The following is a 25,913-nucleotide window of genomic DNA, read 5'->3' as shown; positions in this document are numbered from 1 at the left end:
TCCATGCTATCCTCCGATATCATGCAACAGAGGTTCATGTCAGCAACCTCCTGAGTGACGGCTTCAATCAGGTTTGCCTCCTTTTTTTTGTTCATCTTCGATTTGTTGCAGTCGACAGACTTGTGACCAGTCTTGTCACAGTTGTAGCACTTGCCTTCAAACCTTGGCTTCTTGGAGATATCTCCTTTCGGTCTTAGCTTGGACCCTTGATACTTGCCTTTCTTGTTTTTGGAACCTTGACCATGTTCCATCATGTTTGCCTTGGCAGAGACATCATTGATCTATGCTTTCGTTTCGGATCCTCGGTTGTCTTCCTCAATGCGAAGCCTAACCTCTAGATCCTCCATGGTCATTTCCTTTCGCTTGTGCTTCAAATAATTCTTGAAGTCCTTCCAAGCAGGTGGTAACTTTTCAATAGCACATGCCACTTGAAAACTTTCACCTAGCTGCATTCCTTCAGCGTGAATCTCATGCAGGATTAGCTAAATCTCAGAGAATTGACTTATCACGGTCTTGAATCCACCATTTTATAATCAAGGAAGCGGCCCACGATAAACTTCTTAGCGCTAACATCATCGGTCTTATATTTTTTCTCCAAGAATTCCCATAGCTCATTTGCCGTTCCCATGCTAATGTACACATTGTACAATGAGTCGGTTAGACCATTCATGATATAATTCATACATAAGTAGTCAAAATTATTCAATGCATTTTGCTTGATCGCCTTAGTCATCTTCCTTGAACTCAGGAGCATTCTCCGTCAAAAATCTTACCAGATTCAGAGTGGTCAGATAAAACATCATCTTTTGTTGCTACCTCTTGAAATGCAAACCGTTGAACTTCTCAGGTTTTTCCCCATGGGATACTGAGACAGGTACAACGGGGGCAACATGCACAGTTGGCACCAATGGTCCCTTGCCATTTCCAGAATTTTCTCCGGTAGTCATTTTCGGAAACTGAAACACACACAAGGCGTAAGTTTTCTTGAAAATTTGTAAAAAATATCGAATACAAATTATATAAGCAATATCAAAACTAAACGTCTTAAGATTGTTAAAAAAAACAATGATATATTGCATATATAATTTATCAAACTGAATTATAAATAACTATAAAACAGAAATTAAACATGTAACTCTAATAACGAAGAACACGAAAAGAAATTCAATTAGTCGAGACGTGTGTGATACCACACTGTCCTTAAGACGTTTACGCCTCCTCTACCGGTGCAAGGATGTTTGGCGCTTGTCTCCCAGGATACAATGACTAAACAGTTCTAGAAAGTTGCACTACTAACTAGAACCCTCAACGAACTCAAAAGGTACATTTTTCTATCACCAGAGAAAAGAAAAGGCTAAGAACTTTGAGAGTGGGAGAGGATTGTGTTTCGAATGGATGATTTTACAATGAAAAGATGGTGGCTATTTATACAGTAAGGATTTGCAATCAGCAATGAATAAGATGGCTGTTATAGAAATCAAAACATCATAACATATATGAGTTACATATGTTACAAGCACTGATTTCAATTATGTTATAATTCTCCATAACACACAATAACACAGTTGTTACAAAAGAATAATTTGAAAAATCAAAACCGAATTTTCGGAAATGTAAAAAGAATCTGCGTTCCGACCCTCAATTCGGTGTTGCATTCGTGTCCGCAGGTCGCACGGGTTTCCCTTGTGACCTGGGATTTGCACCTCCCCTGCACGTGCACAAGAGGGTATAAGTGAGCTTACACACTTTACAATCCATACACAATGGATTATATATAAAGTTTTTTCAACACTTCTCTTTTCTAATGTGGGACAAACACTTTTCCCTCATTCTAAGTAGTCATCTTTGAGTGATAATTTCTTATTCACCCACAAACCAAATTACACAAACAAACATATGATCTTGTAGCCCTCATTATGGAGAACTCAAATCTATGTTCATCTTTGATTAATTATAAGTTCAACTTAATTAAATTAATCAATTAAAATTTTGTTTTAAATGGTTTTTCTAACCATTTTCCAACACATGGTTGCATTTATCTCTATATATTTAATGTCATGATTATTTGCTTTGACCTCTCTTGATATTTGCCTTCTCCGAGTGGTTCATTCATAAGCTTATTCTCCAAGATTGATCTCATTTGCCATTTATATGTCATCATGTAAACTCATTCTTCATGGGTTATAACACCCAAAATATACTCCAAATAAGGTATCTCGACACCTCTCCAAACCAACCGCGGCAAGTGTGCATGCTCCCTGACACGATTTTTTATTAAGCCACTCAGGGAGAGTACATAGACTCTTCGACTTCTACTTCACTACTTGGGTGAGTGCTTAAACACTCCCCAACACAACTTCTATTTCGGCCGCCCAGGCGAGAACACTCCATACCGCCTTGGCACGACCCCGCCATGCCAACCAACGAGTCCCCAACACTCCCCGGCATTGCCCAGCTTATTTCCAAGTGAACTACAATTGGTTTGATTAAAGGACTAAAATATCCATAATTTTTTCGATATTTCCGCGGAACTTTCCATTTTTCAGCATATGGATATATTCGTTACATACCAAGTATTTTTCGATGGAAATATTCGAAATTTCCCGATATATCCGGAAATTTTTGAAATTTCTCGATATTTTCATAATATCGCCACGTGTCAAGCCAACTTTAAATAAAATAAAAAATCACTGGTTAGGAGAATCAAACCTCTGATTCATCATTTTGCAAGCACAAAATTATAGTCAACTCTACTACATCAACTTATTGTTATATATGACTCTTTTTATTCTATATTGCATTTCATGTCTCAACATTCACCTAAAATTGAAATAAAACCAAACTAGTTGTTGAAGGGAATCGAACCCATTTGGCCTAGGAGGAAGCAATGATGGACCTTACCCTTATGAGGGAAATTCAACATGTCTTATCCACCGTATTTATTCTCTAATGAGATGCAATCAAGTGAAAACATATGGACACAATCTGATGCACAATCTTCACAAAGTTATGGTAATGGTCAAAACCGAGAAATGCTTGATCCAAACGGGAACCACCAGTACCACAACCCAGAGTTAATCACTCACGACTCCTATGGTTGGCATATAAGTCAGTATCATTTAATGATTATTTTTCACAATATACTCAAGTTTTTAATCAAAGGCATGATGGAGATAGTGAAAATTTTGTACTTCATAGATCATTTATGTGGTTCTAAATCACTCATGTAATTTCATGTTTAATGTATTATATGTAAATAAGGCATGATGAGCTAGCCTCCCTTTATGTAATATATATATATATATATATATATATATATATTAGTAGATTTTAATAATGTTTGGCAATTATTTCACCTCAAATTACTATAACTCACTATAAATTAATAGTTATATAATAATTTCTTATGACATGTAGTAGATAATTGATCAAATAAACATTTTTCAAAGTTTCATTAAAAATTTCCAAGTTTTTATATAATTTTGCATCAATTTACTTAATTATATAACTTTTTAGATCCTGGATATTTCCGTTCTCACCGATATTTTTTTCCTTGGTTTGATCTCATGCATGGGTACGTAGGCACTCTAGCACTCACCTAGAGACAACCATACATCATTTATATTGTCATATGATCCCCCGGATCATGCGTATACACCGTCATATGTTCCCCCGGATCACGACCACACGTTGTATACGTAACCACATGTTCCCCCAAATCATCTATTCGCCTCTATGCCTTGACTTCGGTTCTCCTGGGAACATACTTATCTTCTCATATGGTCTCTTTTGACCTTGCATCATTGCAAACATTTCTTTCCACACACTGGAATAGCTCAGCTAGTTAGAGCTTATGGTTGTTAACCACAAGGTAGCGCGACCCGGTCCATCCCTCTCTTGCATGGGGACTTAGGGGATTAGTAGTGTCGCCATTTGGTGCTTTGGCACTCGTATATGCTTGTACTCCCGATGTTCTTATGTTGATAAACTCCCCACCCAAAAGAATCTCTTGACCGGGAACTTTGGGGACTTGTTTATACCACCACATTGTAGGTGTTAAACATCGAGATTACTCGCCTTACACATAGTCACAGTAGCCTAACTCCACTACTTTGAGCCATAACTAGGCCCAAAGGCCCATTACTTGTATGTTTTCCCTAGGGGTTGGCATAAAAAACGGAAATCCTGATCCCGTCCCGAAATTCATAGGGACGGGACGGGACGGAGGTCTAAAAATATCCATCCCGTCCCGATCCCGTCCCGTTTCAAAATAGTGGGACAGGACGTGGAACGAATAATTTCTATCCCACTTCGTCCCGTCCCGTCCCACATTTAATAAAAACTTAAAAATTATTATATATTTGTATTAAAATGAAACTAATTTATGTTCTTAATAACTCCAAAATTATATCAACTCAAATAGAAAATGGTAAATTATAATATTTTGAACATAATATGTATTTTTTTGTTAAAATTTTATTATTGAATGTTACTTTGTTAATGAAAAAGTAAAAATATAGGTTTTTATTTAATTTCATAGGAAGGTGGGATTTGTCCCGTCTCAACCGGGATTAATCTCGAGTGGGATGCATTCTTAAAAATCCTCGTCCCGTCCCGATTCAAAAGAGTGGGATGAGACGTGGGATGAGCCCCGTCCCGTCCCATCCCGTCCCGTGCCCACTGCTAGTTTTCCCTACAATATCCACTAAGGGTAGTTTGGTAACTTAAGTGTCAATCACTCTCTTAGCCTATAAATATGTGATTCCCACTCTTCATAAAGTAAGTCTTTATTCTCCACATTACCCATACATACTCTACATCTTCATGTAGCTGACTTAGGCATCATAGGGTTGAAGGCTGGTCAGCTCAATCTTCTCTCTTAACACCGTTTGCTCATGATTTTCAAGTTATCAAAGATAATGCGATTTTCCATGATACTTAAGATTCTAATCTCGCCGGAATCCCACAGTTTCACATTCAATTCGTTTTCATTGTAGAAACTTTATCAAACATATTTGACTTTAATCTCACTTGGTCTCAAAAAAAAAAAGGAGACATAATCGAGATCAAAATGAAACTAGCATAACTAAACCATGTAAATAGTCTAAGATAACATGATTAGCCAAAGGGAACAATTAAAGATTGAGTACCAAGGATCCGATCACACATAGGATCGTACGCTTGCTCGACATTGCTTTGCCTTCAATTTTTGTGTGTTAAGGCTTCAATTTTCATCTACAGTTGTTTCAACTCATCAAATCAAGATTCATAATGATTGATTCTCAAATTGAGCACACAGACTATATATGCCCATTCACTAGATTACTTCCAAAAAAAAAACTTAGTATTTTGTTCTAACAAGGGCCTATACGTTATTGTCGCATACCTTGGATAGGGTTGTATTATTGATCGAGTTAAAAACAAACATTGTATATGAGATGAGGAAAATCTTAGTGATCCTTTTCGTTGTTGCATCACTTGCATGATAATAAACAAAGTTGTATTATATGTAATTATGCATAATGCAACAATTTCCTTTTGTGCTATGCATGTATAAGTCCCTTTAAAAAAAGCATATATAAGTCACATGCATGCACATCATTGGCAGGGTCTATATATAGATTAATCTTCATGATGAAATTATGGTTGTAAAAATGGAAACTTTTTGTCCTTATAAATAAAGCAGGTAGTTTTAAGTTTTAATAATTAGAGGGCCTTCCTCAGTTTGAGCAAATTTTGATATGGAAAATCATAAGCATCCTCAGGTCCAGAAAATATGATGTGAATCATAACTCATAAGTGCTACTTTCCCTAAAATTAGTGAGTGCTCAATAATTACTACTCCACCGACTTAAATCGATCCACATGAAACGAAATCACAATGACTATTGACTACTAGACGGGATTCATGGGGTTAGCCTCCACAGTTGAATATAACACTTTTTATGCTGTTTTTAGTCGATTTATTGAATGGATCTTTCTTACTCTAGCTCCATCCCCTTCTATACCACAATAGTATGGTGTCATTTTTCAGTTTAGTGTTTTATTTGAGCTAATTTAGTCCAATCTTTCACACATGAGTAGTGCCTCACGTTAAACTTCTTTTTACTTAACCAAATATGTTTCCATAACTAATCTCATGTATAAATAAGAAATCTCTAAATTTTTGAATACATGATAGCAAATCAATTAAACCACCACTAATGGTCAAGTCGGTAAGAACATAGGTGTGGATTGTGGAACCCCATACACAGTTTGAATTTGGTTGACATTTGAGAAGGATATTGAGGACGCAGTATGCATAACCCAACCCTCTATTACCGACCAGCAAAAAAGTAGATTTACGTAATTTTTCTTATAATTAATCACAGTGTCACAAATTCACTATAATTGGCGAAGCATTAGGAGTTGAAGCTTGAGACATTAAGTTGAAATTCGAGACATTTTAAGTTTTCTAACATGTTAAGTATTAGACCATTGCCGTAAATTTATTTTATTACGACTATAATAGGTGATGATCAATGACTACTATACGTTGTCTTTTGAAACACTATGTAAAATATCTCTATTCTTCTCTTCCAAAGCCCTAGTTGTGATTTCAACAATTAAACTAAAGCCTATTATCCACATACATATCTCTGTTCCTATAAACCAATTAGTTTAGTAGTTTTCACTAACTTCACATCCATCCATGCCTCACCTAACTCCGTCTCTGCCTCAAGTTTCCTACTCCCCAAGCTCATCTACCATTTCCGATACCCTCCTATGTCGACAAAATCTACTCAACCTAATCTAACATGTCACTTTCATCTCTAATCTACAAAATATAAACTTGAAGAGAAAAAAATAAAATAAAAATAATGTTAGAAACCCATGTAAGGAAAGAAGAAGTTGAAAAAAAAAACAGAGTAATAGCTAATACTTTGTCTACATGTACTATGACATAACGTTACTCATGGTCCTATAATAACAGTATCAACAATGCAAACTACTATTTTGACCCACCATCCCCGCTCATCCACATCTAAGATTCATGGGCAGCATTGTCAATTTGACTCCCCATTAAACAAAATATGAAAACCGGGGACCCGAAACTTAAATAAAGCTCTGACTCTCGGCAAATCCCGACCTGCCACATGTCCTCCATCCATCACCGCTTTCTCAAGTAGCTGCCAACTCGCGAGTGCACCAGACGCGCCACCTCGGGTCCCCGGTTTATAAATTGCTGTATTGAATTCGGGGAGATCAGAGAGTCAAAAGAAATGGAGAGACAGTTAGTTGGATGTAGCATCAGAAGGGCTCATTGTTCAATCTATTCATCCCATTTTTTGAGACCCACAAAATAAATCTATTCATTCAAAAGACAACCCCCACTTTTCCAATTTTTCATCTTTGTTTTTGCCCAGTTTGCAAAATAGTAAATCCCAAGAGGAAATCAAAGTGAAAACTCTATACTAGAGACAAGAGTTTTACAGTGGCAAATAATCTGTATTCCTTTTCCTGGAGACTTTTGTTCTCTGTGTCCAAGTGTGTCTTTTACCCCAGAATTTTTGGTTGCAGAAGACTCTTTGGAATACTCCATTAGAACGGCACTGTTTAAACTCCGAGGTTTGTTCTAAAAAACCAGAGAAAACGACTCGTTTTGTTTTTGGTTTCTGCGCTTTAGTTCCACGTACTTGGGTACCCAAAAAAACAAGACAAGCCCTTTTGTTTCTTCTTGTTCATATTCAAACCTGGCTTAATGTTTAAGGTTTCTGTTTCTACATCTCCATTCTCCGAGTTAAAGCTAGCTCCTTTGTTTTATACCCACGTTTTCTTTGGTTCGTTTATGTTCAACAGTTCAAGGAGTTCAGTTAGGTTCTAATGGGATTGGTGGTTGTGTAGTGCAGATTAACCTGAGTGGTTTGAAACTTTACTTATTAGATTTGTGGACCCAAAAGATTTGTGTCTCTGTGAGCTGAAACCTGAAGCCTTTCCGGGTTAGTTTGTATATCTTGTTTTGTTTACTATTAAGTAAGTAAATCTCTGGTTTTGGATATGAGTTTTGATTCTTACAGTTTCTCGGATTTGTGTACTGTTTTAATTGTAACTACGAAGCCTTTTTTCGAACAAGTTCCTTCTTTATTGGGTTAATTTCTTGTTCTTTTCTGTTTCGTTGCAAAAAAAAGTTGCTTTTTCTGGTTCTGTGTTCTTGCAAGTTCATGGATTAGCTTGCAGAATTTGTTGCTTGTGTCTTTTACTTGTTCTACTTTTTGATTTGTTTTTTTTCAAGCCGGAGAGAAGTGGAAGAAACTAGAGATTATGCTCCAAGTCCAGAAATTTTGTGGAAGTTCTTGTCTCTAATGTTCCAAAATGTGTTTGAATGTTATGGTGTTTGAAGAGAAAGGATTAGACTTGGTCCACATTTTGAATTAGAATGCAAGATTGAGTAGAACTAATTTCATTGCTTTGATGGAATTAAAGAGAGTTCCATATTCATCAATTTATGGACCACAATTTTTTAGAGAATGGCAGTATGTAATGCATTACTTTGATGATTTATTCCTAGACCATCCTCTTATTCTACATAATACAAATGTAGCCCAAGGCTCGCTTCATCTTGATTGATAAGCAGATTATTTATGGTGATTTAGTGTATTCTAATACTTTGACTTGCAGGTAAGAAGAAGGGTGAGCTTTGCTCAATTGGACTCAAGATTCACAACGGCACCTCCTTAGTCTTCTTGTAGTACAAAATCCATCTCAAGCTTCACCACCGATTAACTTTCGCTTGCTCCCGGCAGAGAGATGCACAGCGTAGTCCATCCTTAATACAAATGTACCCAATTGGAGCATAACACAATCGTTAGAAATGGACATTAAGGAGGCAGAGCGAGTAGCGATAGCTAAACCTGTTGCTTCAAGGCCTACTTGTTCTAGCTTTAAGTCATTTACGGAGCTTCTCACAGGCGCTATCGATGCATCACCCTCTAATGTATCTTCTGAAACTGCTGTTCCTGCCATCAGACCGAAGACTGTAAGGTTCAAGCCAACAGTGAATCATCCTGTTGCTGGATTGGTTTCTTCCCAGGTACTTAAGTTTATTGAATGGCAACTGATCTTCCCTTCTATATATGTCTTCTCCTTCTAATTGTTGGTACCTAAACTTTCAGGCAGGGACGCCCAGTGCTGCACTCAGTAATTCAGCAGAGAAGGTATCAAAGTCAGATAGTAAATTGACTGTGCTATACAAACCATTGGCAAAAGTTGTATCAAGGGCGACTGTTTCTGCCTTGGCTAATCTGGTCAGTAGCTAGTTATATTTGTAATTGATCAGGTCCTTTCTTTTTCCAGATGAATGTGTTTTTTACATGATTCATAATTATCTGCTCATAAAACTAAGATTTTCTATCTAATAAACTTCTGAAGGCATGGACTTGGAAATTGTCTAAAATCTGAAGATAACAGTCTTTTCTTTCTTTTACCAGGGAAACTTCAGTGCTAGCCAGCAACAAACACAATCATCAGTTGGGCTTGGAAGGGTTCTACATTCTAACCGCGAGAAACCTTACAAAACCCAACTTGTCTCAAACCTTTATCAGAAAAGCCGATCATGTGCAGAGACAAGCCAGACTACAGAACCAGTAAAGATAGGATCACAGAATATGGAAGAGGATGCAAAAGTTATACCAGCCGCAGCCAACAGTGATAGGCCTTCTTATGATGGATATAATTGGAGAAAATATGGACAAAAGCAAGTCAAAGGAAGTGAGTATCCGCGAAGTTATTACAAGTGCACACATCCAAATTGTCCTGTGAAAAAGAAGGTTGAGAGATCTTTGGATGGACAAATTGCTGAGATTGTATACAAGGGTGAACACAACCACTCAAAGCCTCAGCCTCCAAAGCGCAGCTCATCTGGGACACAAGGGTCAGGTTTTGCATCTGATGCAACTGGTCAAGAGAACAACACCCGGTTATGGAACAGTCATCTTAATGAAAAAAATGAAGGTTCAGAAGGTAGAGTAGAGGATCAGAATGAAGTTGCAGTACCTGTGCATTCTTATCAAAACAAGTCTGTAGTACATTATGATCCACTTGTAACTGGAACACTAACTGCTGGCGGTGCAACTCCTGATAATTCTTGTGGTGTAAGCGGAGAATGTGAGGAAGGAAGCAAGGGAGTTGAAGCAGAGGATTATGAGCCTAGAAGTAAGAGAAGGTAAGATTATTCGGTAAACTAGCGGTGCATGTTTTAGCTTAGCAAAGTGATGCACCCTGTTATTTAAAGAGCATTTTAATCCTGTCTCACCCTGGTAATGGTTATATTTGTCCAATTCATTTCTGAAACATGTCAATACTTTCCTGCTCAGTGAACTTCTTTCTTGTCTTTGTTCCCAGTCAAGGTTATGTCATTGATTCTTGTAAATTGCTTTCTCTTTCAGAAAAAGTGAAAATCAATCAAATGAAGCAGGCATATCGGGTGAAGTCATGGAAGAACCTCGTGTTGTGGTGCAAAGTTCTGCAGATACTGAGATTACAGGTGATGGCTTTCGCTGGAGGAAATATGGCCAGAAAGTTGTTAAGGGAAATCCATATCCAAGGTTAGAAATCACGTCATTGTAATCTATACGTGTATTTTGGATATTAAGAAGGTAATAACTTGGGTGTTTCCAACGTACTTTGCTTTCGTCGAACTGAAGACACTATTTTTAGAATAAAGCAGCAAACCCTTTGGATTAGGCGAAGACTGTTCGTTTGATTGAGTATGCATCTAGTGCTATGAATTTTGGTTGCTGGAGAGTTCTGTGGTTCTGTATTTTAGACCATTTTAGCTTAGGGTAGCTGTAATTATGGATCAGATACCATTTTGACATCACTTAAATGACTGTCCAATATTATCGTGGATTGTGCTCAACACTGGTTTTGTGGATATTGCAGAAGTTACTACAGATGCACCAGTGTCAAATGCAGTGTTCGTAAGCACGTAGAGAGAGTCTCAGAGGATCCGAAAGCCTTTATCACAACATACGAAGGAAAACACAACCATGACATGCCACTGAGGACGGCAAACCCAGGAGCATCATCAGAAAAGGATACACAGGCCCCTCCTTCAAGTAAAGAAAAGCCATGAGTCTGAAATTCACACTCAGTGATCAAGCATCTTTAATCTGACAAAAATGTCAAATAGAGCTTGGCAGCTTGCTGTGCATTCAAATCATATCATATTATATCAGACCACCAAGTAAGCTGCAGTGACATTCTGATGCCCACTTTGATTGGTCTGCTGCAGATACTTGGTGGAATGGAATCTCTTTGAAAGTTGCTGCTTGATGCAGACATTTATTTACGTGGGTTTCTGGAAATACAGAAATGGCTGGAAACATTTTTGGCTGAATTTTCCCTACTGCTGCATTAGTTAGTTCAATATTAGTAGAGTAACATAATTTTTCTCTTCTAATTTTCAAGCTACTTCATAATAAAAGTCTTATTAGCTACACATGATGGCAGTTAGGTGATAACTTGGTGGCATTCTACCCACTCGTGTAAGGACACGGACAGTTTAATGATTCAATTTTTAGTGAGGCAATGGTTGTGTTATTGTCTATTACTATCAGAAAGGTAAAATTTACAGATTGTATAGGGCTGATCGTAAAGTTTTACGTACCTTAGATCCAGGTTCTTTATGTGCTGCAGGTTCTTTTTAAGTGCTACATGCAGGATCCAGGATGTTCATCCTGGCTTAGTTGATAGTTCCCTCACTTCCCTATATTCGGGCAATAACTCAAACTTAAAGAAATAAAATGGCTTGGATCAAATCCACTGTTTTTGGTATGGAGGGCCGACCTGAAAATTTATCTATTTTTGAGCACACTTAAGTCTTAACATTTTCTGTTGGTCCTAAATTCAGCTGTGGCCTCAAGAAGGGAGACACAAGTTTGTTTTGCTTAGTTTGGCTGGTAGTCGTGTTATTCTTGTTTCTGTTTTGTATGGCGTTGATCCTATGTGTTTGTACTGTGAGCTTATTACAAAAAACCACTCATCGAGGACAATCATACATATCATTAACCACATTAGAAACAAAGTTGAGAAAAAGTAATAGTGCTCACTAGATAGAGAGCCAAACGAGAGGGTGAAGGGAAGTATGAAATTCGACAAGACGAGTTTTGTATAGTGTTGATGTTCTATGATCTTATAAAAAGTACCACTCCTCGAATGAGGACATTCATACATATCATGAACTACATTGAGACCAAAATTGAGAAAATGTAAGATGCTCACCATAGAACCAAATGAGTGGGTGAGTTCCCTCATGAAGTTCGACAGCACCAGATTGCATGCCTTGATAAACCTTGATCCCAACTTTTAATTCAAAAATATAATTCAACAAAGTTGTTCGTCCATGTCTCTTTATAACATATTTAAAATACAGCGTAATCAGATCAGTATTAAAGTATGCATGTCCATTTGAGCAGAGGTTGCTCCAAAATCAGCATATTTCAAGTATTCATTGTTAAGGTTCTATAGTTGGCCCGGAGCACCAATACTTCCTTTGTGGAATTTGAGTCATTTACCTAGTTGTGCATGTCAAAGTCCCTTCTTCTAATTGATTTGGTCCTCTTTCTGAAAGTGAGTCTTAGTGGTCGCACACCAATGACGCCGACTATTCTAGCTTTACGGTGTGTCGGAGATTATGTAACTGCTATGTTAGATGTTAGAATACACACTTGACCACCTCACTTACATTAGTAATCGTCCAGGGTTAGGAATCGTATTGTTTCAACTTACTGGTACTTATTTCTTAATTAAGAGTGATTTAGAAAAAAAGGAATTAGAAAAGGAGCCGAGGAGGTCACACACTCACACTTGTACTTTCGCACCTCTAATTTCTAGCAAAAGCCCTTTCGATCAGAAGAACCGGAAACTCTAAAGCTTACACAGAGCTTGTGAAGTATGGTATCTCCTAACTCTAAAGCATTATGGTCCAAAAAAAAGTTGTTGGAAACAATGACTTTAATCTGTAATTAAACTTGGACCCGGAATTGACTCAAACACTTCAGATTTGTTGATCCCATCTTGCCCTATAATCAAGAAAGTTTTGGAAGGTACCTCTTGTCCTCGCATCATTTCCATTGCTAGTATCTTAAGGTTCCTTATCAAATTGTCGATTCCATTCCTTTTTCAGTACATCCCTTTCAGTTTTGTGACAATAGATTAAGTTTGATGATTATGATTCTGTGAACCTAGGATTAATTCCAGGCCGGCTTGGTAATTAAACAACTTCGTGGTCTTTAAGAGGCTATCATATTCTTATGATGATAAGAACTAAGAAGTTGAGGTTCCCCATCACAAAGTCACAGGCGGTTGCAAAGGCTTGATTTGAGGGTAGAGTATGGCAAGGCACCGACCGAGGTCAAGTGTCTAACACATAATGAGTTTGTGATTTAAACTACTTCATTGATAGCATCAATTTTTTCCAGTTTGGCGGAACACCTCATATGCTGTTTATGTTAATTAATAGTTTGATTATTGTCTACAATTCATAAGATTTGTGTCATTCCTTACATCAATCATTTAAATCTTAACAACCTTTAGTTTATATATATATATATATATATATATATGTTTGCATGAACTAACCAATATGACTCATTAAACATAGATAATAATTTGTTTCTTTTGTTCCCTCACTGGGTTAGCTTGACAAGTTGAGGCATGATCAAAGAAATGACAAACCAGAGTCGACATACTGTCACCACCTAAACCCTAAACTGCCCGGCCATCCCAAGATTTAACATTACTATATACACACACGTAGTGATCTCTTGGATAAGAACAATGGAGTGGTCGAATCGTTTACCTAAACTTGGGTTACAAGATTTAAACATACCACATACGAACACCAGAATATAAAAGAGTGGGTGCAAATCCAAAATGTGCATACTTCTAAGTCCTAAAACAAGTTTTATAAAATTTGAACGTGCTCCCTACCATCAAAATCCCATAATTAATTACATGCATTTGGTCTTCTGATGTTTATTCAAGAATTTATTATCAAGTCCATTCACTCAGAAAGAAGAAATAGATCCCAAAAGAAAATGTCAAATGTTACAAAAATGGGAAAAATAAAATAAAGAGAGGGTGTCTCTGTGTGGTTTCTTCTATAAATTCCTAAGAATTTACAAAGTCAAGTTGTTACAACTTAACAAGGGCCTGCAAGCTCTCGCTATCAGCCTATCAGTGTGTTGCTCGTGGTTGGTTCTGTAGCTTTTGGTTTATTTGAGACCTGGGAATGGTTGATTCTCTATCTTTTTAGTCTCCCTGGATATTGCTCCCTACTGCTTCTCTCCCTCTCTCTCTTTTGAGTCTTTTGGATTCTGTGTAAGTTATAATCATGGGTTGGATTCCATGTTCTGGTAATTCCAACAGTAGAGCAAAGAAGAATAAGAAGAAAAGGAAGAGTTCTGTAGAGTTGGAGCAGAGGCCATTTGACCAGATCAAACCCACTTCAGGTACTTACTGGTTTACATGTTTATGACATGAAAGTTTGACTCTTTAGCTTTACTCCAACTTCAGCGTGATGATGAATGATCAATGTTTGTTTCGGTTATGTCTGGGCTTTAGTGTTATTGGGTTTCTTGGTTGTTCATCTGGTTTAGATGGAGCAAAAAAGAGTACTTTACTTTGAAATTTTAAGGTGCAGAGGGAAAAATTGGGGCTGTAATTGCTTGGTGATTGATCTTAATTGGAGTTTAATTGGCATGTTAGTTACTTCCGGGAGTAGATATTTGTACAAGTTTAAGTTGGCTTATAAGTGATTCTGTTAATGGTTTTGCATTTGCGCTTAATTCGTCTATACAATGGAGTATGAACTTTGTTGACAAACTAGTATAGAATCGCAACTCACTGATTAGTTATGATCTCGGAGTGCTTTCTGGGCATCTCTTTATAACTTGTATAGCTGTTTTCTTGGTAGGAATACAACATTCTACATTCTACTCATGTTAAGCCATGCTAAGCATCATTCTGGTCCAGATGGCTTCCTATTAGTTTTACACTTTTAGTTGCCTGTTGTATTCTTTGTTGTCTTGCTGAAGTCTTCATAATTTTTTATGTTTTCCCATTGTGATATAAATCCTAAACCTGCTCTTCCTGTTCCAAAGATTCTTACTTTTGTGTCCATCTATGATTATAGAATTTGTAAAGACCAATTCTTCTTTGAGTGTCAAAGAGTCCACGAAAGATGGAGAACACATCTCAGCACAGACTTTTGTGTTCCGTGATTTGGCAGCTGCAACTAGAAATTTCAGAGCAGAATGTCTTCTGGGGGAGGGAGGCTTTGGTCGAGTATATAAAGGACATCTGGAATGTATAAATCAGGTCAGTCGTTGTTATTTTATAGTTTCTTGAACAAGGAAAAATTGAAGCATCTTTGCGAAGTATCAATAGTGCATTAACAGGATTAATCATCCAATATTTATTTTATGTAGTTGGTGATAGTGTTTGATCCTTCTTGCGTGTTTGGTGTAGGTGGTAGCTATCAAACAACTTGATCGTAATGGGTTGCAAGGGAACAGGGAATTCCTTGTTGAGGTGTTGATGTTAAGTCTGCTTCACCACCCTAACCTTGTTAATCTTCTTGGTTACTGTGCTGATGGAGACCAGAGGCTGCTTGTCTATGAGTACATGCCCTTGGGATCTTTGGAGGATCATTTACATGGTATAGTCGTATACGTTGCATTATCTCCAGATGCCTTGTTTTCCTTGATATTCACATGGTAAGATCTTAAAGGTACATTGATTTAATGAGCTTGTTTCTGCAGATATGTCGCCTGGTAAAAGAAGACTTGATTGGAATACAAGAATGAAAATAGCTGCTGGGGCTGCAAAGGGGCTGGAGTATTTACATGACAAAGCAAGTCCACCTGTGATATACAGAGATTTGAAATGCTCCAACATATTGCTAAATGAAGGGTATCATCCCAAACTGTCTGATTTTGGTTTAGCCAAGCTTGGGCCTGTTGGGGACAACACCCACGTTTCTACTAGGGTTATGGGAACCTACGGATATTGTGCTCCTGAATATGCAATGACAGGCCAATTGACTCTTAAATCAGATGTTTATAGCTTTGGGGTGGTACTTTTGGAAATCATTACTGGCAGAAAGGCAATTGATAATTCTAGAGCTACAGGAGAGCAAAACTTGGTTGCATGGGTAAGGAATCCTGCTTGGTTTTCATGAGCCTTTTAATTCTTCTTGAAGTGTTTTTAAGTTGGTTGTTCTTTTGTTCAGAAGCTGAAGTACTTCACCCATAATGAAGTTCTAATATCGAGTTTACGTTGATATTTAACAAATGATAAGTCTTCAATTTTTCAGGCAAGACCTTTGTTCAAGGACCGAAAGAAATTTTCTCAAATGGCAGACCCTGCGCTACAAGGTCAGTACCCCGCACGGGGATTATACCAAGCTCTGGCTGTTGCGGCAATGTGTGTTCAGGAGCAGCCTAATATGCGTCCGGTTATAGCTGATGTTGTCACAGCTTTGTCATACCTTGCTGCACAAAAGTATGATCCTGAAACCGAGCCTCCACGAAGCTCCCGTCTTGCCCCTTGTACTCCCCCTAGAAGCAAGCGGGACAGTGAAAGGAAAGCTCAATGGTGGTAGTGGACATGAGCCTAGAAGATTGAATTCCTGAAACTGCGGTTTTTGCTTGCAAGTTTTTGGGTTTGCTGTGCATGCTGGTGGCTGTTCTGATATATACAAGGTATGGAACAGGTCTGACTACATAATTCAGAGAGCATGTTCGCTGCAGTTCCTATGTTGTCAGCTATTAACTTGTACTATCACAGATAAAAAGTCCAAAATCCATCTCCTTGTGTCGTATCAGGAAAGGATAAAAGAAAAAAAAAACAAAACAAAAGAGCGTACCTCCTTTTATTCTTGTCGAATATACGTATAGAGCAGAAGCCTGTATCGTCCTAGTGTGCCCTCTTACTCTGGTTGATCATTAAACAGTTAAGGGGTTCCCTATAACGCTTTTTACCCTTTTCTCTTCTTACATATCGATGCGTAGTTCTGGTTTGTTTCAACTTACCACAGGTGTGAATGTGAGTTAGAATCTTGTCAATATCTGCAATTTTTTTTTTTGCTGTAAATAAGCCTGTCAATATTGCTTCTGACTTTGTACTGATGTATTCTCCATAGCATTTGTCCCTGACAGGGTGGTTGTGTTTTATTTACCACTTGTTTTTGCTGCAAGTTAATTCAAGTTTCAATATGTTATAATTATCTCCACCCTGATATATAAAAAGTAAAAAAAAATAAAGGTGCTAGAATTTGATGTCCTCATCTGTGCTCAAGAAACTGCAGAAAATTGATCTATAAATTGCTTAGTAAAAGATAAGAACCAAGCACTAGTCACTGAGAATGAGTGTCAATACTACAGAACAAAAAAACTAGCATGATTTACATTTTCACTGTCTAATGAACCCGTTTGCATGGCTCCCTCAGCTACCACTACGTAAAATACGAAGATTATAGTGAACTACTGGGTATCACTTCCCCTCTACATGTTCCATCAGTTCCTCACCAGTTTTCTTCTGTGGGGTGGTGGGAGCAGTTTTCCCTTCTGGAGTAGGAGCAGTTTTCCCTTCTGGAGTAGGAGCAGTTTTCTCTTCTGGAGGTGATGGCTCTCTCTGTTCATTGGTTGGTTTACTGTCATTGGCTTTCTGTAAAGATTTTCAAACAATGACCATTAGAGGTTAGTAGTTTACTGTCATTGGATTTCTGTGGTTTACAGACAAAGACCATAAGGGGTCATGCCCGATGTTAAAGCTTAAATATCATAGCTAAAATCTCATACTTCAGAGCAATTGGCAAGCTAATAGCATGAACTAACAGCTGTCCAATTTGAGGATCTAAAAGACTGAAATCATTGATACATTTTACACCAACTATTAAGAGACGAGTACCAGATAATAAAATTCAAACTGAAATGCAGTTGGCAATCATCCCGGAAAATGTATTAGTAGAAGAGGTATCACAATACCTTCATTCTATCACGCCAGCCAAGTCCAAATGACAGAAGAGATATCTTTCTTGTGAGATTTCCCTGCGTTGAGTCTGGCACAGACCTACAAAAGCATGCTATCTCATTATTGTATCATGTATACACTGATTGTAACTGCATGAACCGTTATAAAACTCATTCATAAAATTCAGCTAGGAGAATTTGAAGTACCTTGGAGAAGATAAAGCTTTAGCTTGGCCGGATTCATATTGCAAAGTCGCCTCCAGCATTGACTCTGCAACTTTTACCCTCCTTTCCATCTCAGTAAGTGAAAACATAGCGTTGTCATAGTTTTCCTGAATATCAGCTGTTTAGTTGATAATTGGATATAATCATGTCACAGAAAGATGGATAAAGTCGATAAACTCACTTGAAGATCGAGTAAATGGGCGTCCCAATATAATGTGTTTTCTATACCTTCATTTACTTCCTAAATGCTTCATATTGGAAATACATGTTCCAGAAACACACCAGTATAAGAGAAAGAGAGGAACCTGAAGCACACAAAGTGCATGTTTCTGTTTTATTGCTTCTTGCTCTGCACTTATTCTGGCATCTTCAGTAACTTTTTGTTCTTGCTCCACCAACTTCAATACCTAAAAATATAGGGGGGAAATGAGAGATCATCTTCCCTCTCTTTTGCCCAACCATAGGAGAAAACAAGAAGTAATATTAACCTTAAGCACTGCAGCTTCTTGCTCTGTCTTGTCATTAAGGGCTTGGCGTAGCTCAGCCACCTCGTGCTCCAACTGCTCAAGCTGCAGGACCATGAGGAGGATCTCCAACAATTCAGACGAGAGAAAATAAATAAATAAATGAAACATCATTGTATGTTTAACTACTGAGAAGATCTCAAATTTGTCTCAAAAGTTTATCCTTGCTCTTTTCATTGATATAACTTGTGACCCTATAATTTTTTAAGTCAATTCACTATCGATTCAGCAGACAGATACATTAATGTTGCAGAAATTATAATGAGTAAATTCAGCGAAGGCAATGCAGCAACTTCAAGGATATATATTCTGCTGGCATAGCCTGAATGCCTTTTCATGAATTACCTGTGCAGAAGTGCAGACAATAAACATAAAGCATCCTTCGTCCAAAAAGAAAAACATAATGCATCCAATGAATTAGACACGCTACTGGTTGTTGAAATGAGGAAGCTATAGTAAGCATGATCAATTAACATAGAAAGAGGCAGACACAAAGCAACAAAAACAGTCGGCTAAATCAATAATTGAAATACCTTTGCATTTAATTCTCGTCGATTATCATGCTTGACAATCTCCATAAGTGCAGTCTCCAACTCCTCAGATCTGGAAAGTGAAATAAATCACAAACAGATTTCAGTTTTTTTTTTTTGAAGGAAACAGATTTCAGTGATTGTTTCCAGAAGTCATGTTTATGAGGTAATTATAATTCAGGCAAAATGTCATTTGTTGCTAGAGTAATTACATGCATGAAAATAGATGGCCTTCTAGGAACATTTATATAACCTTTTGATCTTTCAGTCAAAGCCCTAATTGAGGCCATTACCAAATAGGTAGAGTTAGAAAGTTCGATCATGGAAGTTTCATATATTGATGAAGGCAGAAAAAACAAAATGCCATATGTGATGGAAGATAAAAGCATCGGACGAGGGAACACGTACAAGGAGTGTTTCTCCTTTCCAGAAATGAATATGTTGAGGTAAACTCACGATCTACATTAACCTAAAACGGATGCAAGCGTGGATACAGTAGACAGTGCATGACAGTATGCAACCAAGAACTAAAGGGTGTCAAGTAATCTCGAGAGAAATCAACTTTTATTGGGAAACTAACAAAACAGGTCACCAAAAGTATAAAATTTAAACACCCACAGATTCATCAGGTGGGTAGTAACCTGAGTAGAGCAGATCTTTTCTCCTCCAGCACCCTGCATAACTCAACCTTTAACCAATCCACCTGCACAAAGCAGCCCAAACTTAAAAAGAAGTTACTCACGTTATTTCTAGTTACAAGTAGAACACCTCAGTGATGGTATTATCTAATTCAGTCCCCAATTGTTTAAATGGGGAAAACTTCCAATATGGTAGAAACATATTAAAATAAAGCCATGAATAGCAACCCCCTAAGCCAACATGGACTTGCCCAGCATGCCAAATGATATTGCTCAAATCTACTGATATATCTGAAAATTTTCATATCATTCTTGGGTAGATGAGAGATACGTAGAGAAAGAAAACAACCTGGTCCTGAGGATCCGATAAGGAATCTAGTTCTGAAGAAAGAGGTAAGCCATTTAACATTTCATCTGCATTACAGGAATCATATTTTGATTGGGATACATCTCCATTGGTTCTTTCCTCATCAGTAGTACTTTTTTCTTCTTTAATAGTAGGGTCATGCTTAAAACTGTACAGCTTAGATGACAGCCCTTTTGAATCCTTCCATCTCTTAGCCCTAGCTCTTTCCTCGACTACTTCTAATACAGTTGGCCGATGCTTATCCCGCAACTCTTTCAATTTAGTTTCGTTTATAGCTAAAAATCCCATGCATGCAGTCAAAACTAGCTGGCTGCTATCAAATGTGGAGCCAACCAGGGACTGCAACAAAGTAATAGCATCTCCTGCATCTTTAGTATTGACTACAGCAGGACCTGCAGGGCATATATAAATAATGAAACAACTTTGGCTATTAAGAACCCAACAAGAACACTAATTAGTTGGAACACTACAGGAGCATACCATATAGCTCCAGTAAAGCTAGTGCTGTTCGAAAAAGCATAACACGATTTCCTTCAAACAGAATCACGTCCCAAACTCGAATTACTGAAGATCAAAAAGACTTCAAAGTTAACTTCAAAACACTATTACACTACTTAAGTGAATAGTTAGTAACAATATTAGAAACATGCCAGATTAATCTCACCACTTTCCCAAGGAATCATATTTACAAAAATGGAAAGGAACCAAGGTCCAATGATCCATGTCACCTGAACTCCCAAGTAATCCAGATGATTCACTGCAATAAATGCTATTCGGAATTAAAAGAAAATAGGGTAGCACAGACGACAGAATATGAAGAATTAAGAACCAGAATGAGATCCAGTAACCGGAAACTAAAAGCATACAAACCCAATTTCGGAAACTTTTCTCTCGCCAACTCCTCAAAAACAAGCTGGTCCACCTGATAAAAAAACAACTACTTCAACGAAAGTTGGATGTATAAACTTAGGTTTAACTATTAGGGACCTACTAATAAACCAACAGCGGTTTCTCAAGGTAGTAGAGAAGGAGGTCTAGTTAAATTATAAGTTAATGCACATGTTTGGATGTAACAGTGAAGAGAGAACAGATGATTGTTCACCCTCATCCTAACAGCCTCGGCCAACAACATTCATGAATACTCAAGAACTATAAACTTTAAAACCATACCTGAGATTCTATCATTTCTTCAGTATAATAGCCATCAAAATAGTCGTCGATTATACCCACAAATGCCCTACATGAAAGTTCATGAGAAGAAACTAATTTATGCCAAGAGGCATGAGCCAGCTTAATATAAAACATCTCTGTACAAATTTATGAAACTTACCTGCTCTAATGTTCAAAGCTAACTATAAATTACTGAAACACACACACACACACACACACACACACAGACACAGACACAACATAAGAGAAAAGAGCCTCATCTGTAAAAATTTCACACATATGCTCAGGGGCGGATCTTATTACAAGCTTAGGGATGCTCAAGCATCCCCAAGTCACTTAGAAAGACAAAAAAAATTGGTATTAATTTTTTTTAATTAGGACTAGCATCCCTTACTCTCTCTCACACTCAATCCCTCCACCAACAATATACATACACACACCCACACCCAATCTCCTCCCACACCAACTTCTCTAATCTCACACGGACCACCAATTTTTTTTTCTTTTTATCTCTTGTGTCTTCTTCTCCCTTCTTTTTTTCTATAAAATTAAATCTCTAACCCTAAAAACTAAAGCCTAATTCTTAAATTAGAGTGATTAACTTCGCGGCCTCCACTCCTCTAGTGAGCACCGGATGTCATGATTGAATTGGGGATTTTCCCATTTGGGATTTCTGGTTTTCTACGTTTGCTTTCCATCCACCCTCGGTTACATATGTTTGGAGGTATTTTGATGCATATAATGTAAAACAATCAGTTCAAAAGTGAATCACATAGTATTTTGAGTACATTGTCAAAAACATTTTTTGCCTTCGGCCAAATTCCAAATCCTCCATAAATTACAATTCTAGATCAAGCATCCCCTAAACACCCGTCCAAGATCCGCCACTGCATATGCTAGCCATAAACAGCTAATTCACAATTAACAAGTACTGTTTAACAATTTCTGGATCCACAGAATAATTAAGAAGGATCCATTCTGTGATATATAAGATAAAGACCATTTGAAAAAGACTGAATAGAGGTAGATGGATATGAGCTCTTAAAACTTACCAAAATGCATTTTCCTCAGGCATCAGAAGTAGCAATAATCCTGCAAAGAAATTCATTGCCTGCATATATTTTCATACGAGAGTAAAAAAAAAATTGACAAAAAGAGTAATACATGTAAATGAATGCCCTGGCCAAATGTATAGAACAACAATAATTTTCATTACAAGGAGTGAAACTTCCATTGTAACAATAACAAAGTGTCAAATATCCCTGATTACCTGACAGTACCCAACAGAGGGGTTATGACGAGCATAAGCTAAAAGCAAACGCCTCAATGAATTCCGACCATTCTCATCTAATGCAGGATGTCCTGGAAAGGTGCGTGGTATGTCCTGCATTAGAGTACAAACGTACAGTTTAGTTTAGGCATAAACCTATATTGCAATATTAAGCAAAAGAAGCAGCACCTACGAATTGAAACGATAAAGTCCAAGGCACATGCATCTATTGACCTTCTCAATCTGCTTTCTCCATTTTCTGAAAGCACCACATGAATTATCATTATCCATGCTTTCACCAGTATTTGTTTCTTCAGCTAGCAGGTCATGATAATATTTCTCCACCCGACGAGTCTTCACACCTACAAAAGCTTGCCATACCTGCAAAGTATAAAGAGCTAGAAAATCTTGAATTTCCTCTAAAACACAGTAATCTGTGCCATGAAATCAAGTTGAAATATTGGTTTTACCTCACCCCGGAGATCCTTTGGAACTCCTCCATGAACAAGGGATTCCAGTTCTTGTTTCCAAGGATATAAATGTTCTGAATGGGTCCCATTAACCAAATCCTCTTTTGCCTGACCAGCTTGACCACTGTTACAGACACCATCATCCACCTCTTCTTCCCCAGAAACTTTCATGCTGTCAGATACCCCATTACTTACAGAACTTGATCCACTGGAGGCATCTAGATAAATGTCGTCCTCTTGAATATCTTCAAAAGCCTCTTGCGAAGGAACTTCTTCTATTGATGGAAGACTGTCTTTATCCACAACTATATGCTCATCTTTCATATTATTTTGTTTCCTAACACGAATGCTCATCATATTTTCAATGGTACTAAGGGATGACCTAATGGAAGTCCATTTTGGGACTTTACTTGTTTCTTTTGGATGTTGAACTTCCTTTTTGAGATCTCTTTCTGATGACCCTTCAAAAATAGATGTCTGACTACTTTTTTCATTCCCTCCCTCACCACTCTCAGAAACTATCTTTACTTTCTTCTCAGAAGGTTCAGCTTGAAGTTCCTCTCTATGTGCCTTCTGCTCTGTAGCTACTGCTAGCAATCCCTCTGTATGTGCCTTCTCAAGAGAGCACGGCTGAGAAGAATTTTCTAAATGTTCAAGGAAGTCTTTCCATTTATCTGATCGTTCACCTTCCTCCTCCTGATACAAATAGATTAATCACTAAGCTGAACGGTCTAGTTTTTCTAACTTGTCTATCAAGTTTTATTTCAACAGAAGAAGTCCTACGGTATTAACATTTCTTCCTCCATTTATTTTAGAACTATAACAAAGATGAAAACAATGTCACTATAAAGCTCAATGTCTAGCCTCAAAACTAAATCCACAAGTTCCAGAACAATACAACAGCTACAACAATCTCATATAAAATATCACTTTCAAGTTGAAGAGCTTTTGTACTCCCTGTACATTAAATTCAGGCCTGGTTGATAATATAGTACATAGGTTGAACTGTTGAAGTAGTTCCAAAACAATCTCAGAATCGTCGATCAGTAACAGCTAATATGGCCATAAAATTGACTCTTATATCCTTCTATCTAGGACAGACACACAAAGGCAAACCAGAATGTATATGACTTACCTGGTAGATATGAGCATGTTCTTTATATGTTTGTACATATTGAGGTCTCACAGCAAACCCATAGGTGTCCCTGTTGACATTATATTCTCTATGAGTCATGCATGGAAAGCATAACTATCACAATATATATTGAATCAAAACGAGAAATATACTGTAATTTCCACCAGCAACAAAGGAGAAAAACAAATGCTGCAACCAATTCCGAAATAGGAATAAAAAAAACTAATTCACCGATGACAAGAGCAATAAGGATTACAACTTCAAAACTAAGAAGCATAAACTGGATAGGGAGTTAAGGACAAACAACGAAAACCAATATTAATTTTCTTTGTCTGGTTTCAAATGCCAACTAGACAAAAAAATCGTTGAGCTTTACAGACCTGGAATCAGCCTCCAACGTGCGCTTACTCAAGAAGGACAACAACATTCTTCACAAAGAGTTTCAATACTACTTCCCATAGCTCTCATTTTCTCTACAACCAACCTCAGAATTCTAAACCTCGCGCCACATTTAAACCCTCAGAATCAAATATCAATACATTACCCTTATTGGAACGAAACCTGACACTGATTCCCCTCAATAACAACAACACCTCATCAAAATTCAACGCTAACCAATCCTGAAGCACAGCTCAAAACTGTAAAAGCATTTTTGAATTCTATATCTTAGTTTCAGGAATCAAGATAGAATCGATCTAGCGAAGAAGAAGAAGAAGAAGAAGAAGAATGTCGAGGAAGAAGAAGAAGAAGGAGGAGGAGGATCAGAGTGACTCTAACTAACGCATATAATTCCATCATAGAAAATGCGAGGATTCAGGTCTAGACAGACACGTACGATGCGAGGGTAAAAGTATAGAGTGCGTGAGAGCGTAGAGGTTACCTCCTGGGCTTATGAGCGTGGCGGACATTGAAGCGCTCTCCCGGCATCCTAGTATCTCCGAGGATCCTTGAGAGAGAGATTAGGGTTCGACGGCGTTTGATTCGGAGAGAGAGACGAGGCTGTAGTGATCTGTGATCGATGAAACTGAAGCGTTTTTTTCTGGGGGAGCTCTGCCACTGAGAGCCGCCATGTGTAAGTTTTCTAAGGTTGGTTTCGAAACTGCTGTTTTGAGGGTCACGTGAGCTTTTACCCGGAATTGGAGGGAAACACGTGACACAATCAACCTTACTGTATAAAGCCCACAACTATAACTGTAACGGGTTAATCTACTATACATCAATCGATGCTATACATCATACATCCGACGGTTGACAACATATATCATTTTTCTGACCCCACTCAGAAAACGTGAGATGTATATCATACATTAATGTATATTAGAATTTTCCAACTATGACGGTCAACTCTTTGCTCACAAGCCCTACCTTCTCACTTGTCTCAGTTCTCTCCTCCATTGTGAATGGCAAACCTTCCCTAACTAAAAAGAGATTTTTATAAAGATGATGCCCGCGGGCAAACGAGAAACTTCGCTTGAAAAAATACTATATCGAGATATGTAGCTTTTGGTTATGAGCCTTTTTTAGTAAAAAAAAAACCATCGGATTTACTAGTTAATTAGTGAACATGACT

At 37.7% G+C, this 25,913-nt stretch overlaps 3 protein-coding genes across 6 annotated transcripts; 2 read left to right on the top strand and 1 right to left on the bottom strand.

The window, feature by feature from the left end:
- The first annotated feature begins 7,351 nt into the window (after window positions 1–7,351).
- On the top strand, window positions 7,352–11,672 carry LOC126800831 (WRKY transcription factor 44). 4 transcript variants are annotated; one of them, XM_050528237.1, is made up of 7 exons: window positions 7,352–7,608; window positions 7,890–7,979; window positions 8,659–9,070; window positions 9,153–9,284; window positions 9,468–10,201; window positions 10,425–10,583; window positions 10,921–11,672. In XM_050528237.1, exons 3-7 carry the CDS (start codon window positions 8,852–8,854, stop codon window positions 11,111–11,113), a joined length of 1,437 nt encoding a protein of 478 aa, XP_050384194.1. In that variant the 5' UTR covers window positions 7,352–7,608; window positions 7,890–7,979; window positions 8,659–8,851; the 3' UTR covers window positions 11,114–11,672. The 4 variants fall into 4 exon arrangements, with proteins under 4 accessions (XP_050384194.1, XP_050384195.1, XP_050384197.1 ...); XM_050528238.1 differs by having other exon boundaries at window positions 7,885–7,979; XM_050528239.1 differs by lacking the exon at window positions 7,352–7,608 and adding an exon at window positions 7,732–7,750.
- Window positions 11,673–14,208: 2,536 nt separating this feature from the next.
- On the top strand, window positions 14,209–17,220 carry LOC126800832 (probable serine/threonine-protein kinase PBL7). The gene is made up of 5 exons (XM_050528242.1): window positions 14,209–14,492; window positions 15,176–15,360; window positions 15,511–15,700; window positions 15,804–16,195; window positions 16,358–17,220. Exons 1-5 carry the CDS (start codon window positions 14,375–14,377, stop codon window positions 16,643–16,645), a joined length of 1,173 nt encoding a protein of 390 aa, XP_050384199.1. The 5' UTR covers window positions 14,209–14,374; the 3' UTR covers window positions 16,646–17,220.
- Window positions 17,221–17,535: 315 nt separating this feature from the next.
- On the bottom strand, window positions 17,536–25,372 carry LOC126796800 (uncharacterized). The gene is made up of 18 exons (XM_050523523.1): window positions 25,224–25,372; window positions 24,344–24,413; window positions 23,209–23,904; window positions 22,973–23,119; window positions 22,739–22,852; window positions 22,521–22,579; window positions 21,469–21,535; window positions 21,169–21,220; window positions 20,963–21,055; window positions 20,779–20,862; window positions 20,281–20,690; window positions 19,935–19,996; window positions 19,297–19,366; window positions 18,728–18,808; window positions 18,545–18,646; window positions 18,222–18,346; window positions 18,030–18,114; window positions 17,536–17,709 (listed from the first exon to the last, which is right to left on the bottom strand). Exons 1-18 carry the CDS (start codon window positions 25,268–25,270, stop codon window positions 17,536–17,538), a joined length of 2,538 nt encoding a protein of 845 aa, XP_050379480.1. The 5' UTR covers window positions 25,271–25,372.
- Between the last annotated feature and the right edge of the window lie 541 nt (window positions 25,373–25,913).

Source organism: Argentina anserina, chromosome 6 (genome assembly GCF_933775445.1).
Source record: "Argentina anserina chromosome 6, drPotAnse1.1, whole genome shotgun sequence".
Taxonomy (NCBI): Eukaryota; Viridiplantae; Streptophyta; class Magnoliopsida; order Rosales; family Rosaceae; genus Argentina; species Argentina anserina.
Note: the sequence above shows the minus strand (reverse complement) of the source record. Positions and strands in the feature narration are given on the sequence as shown.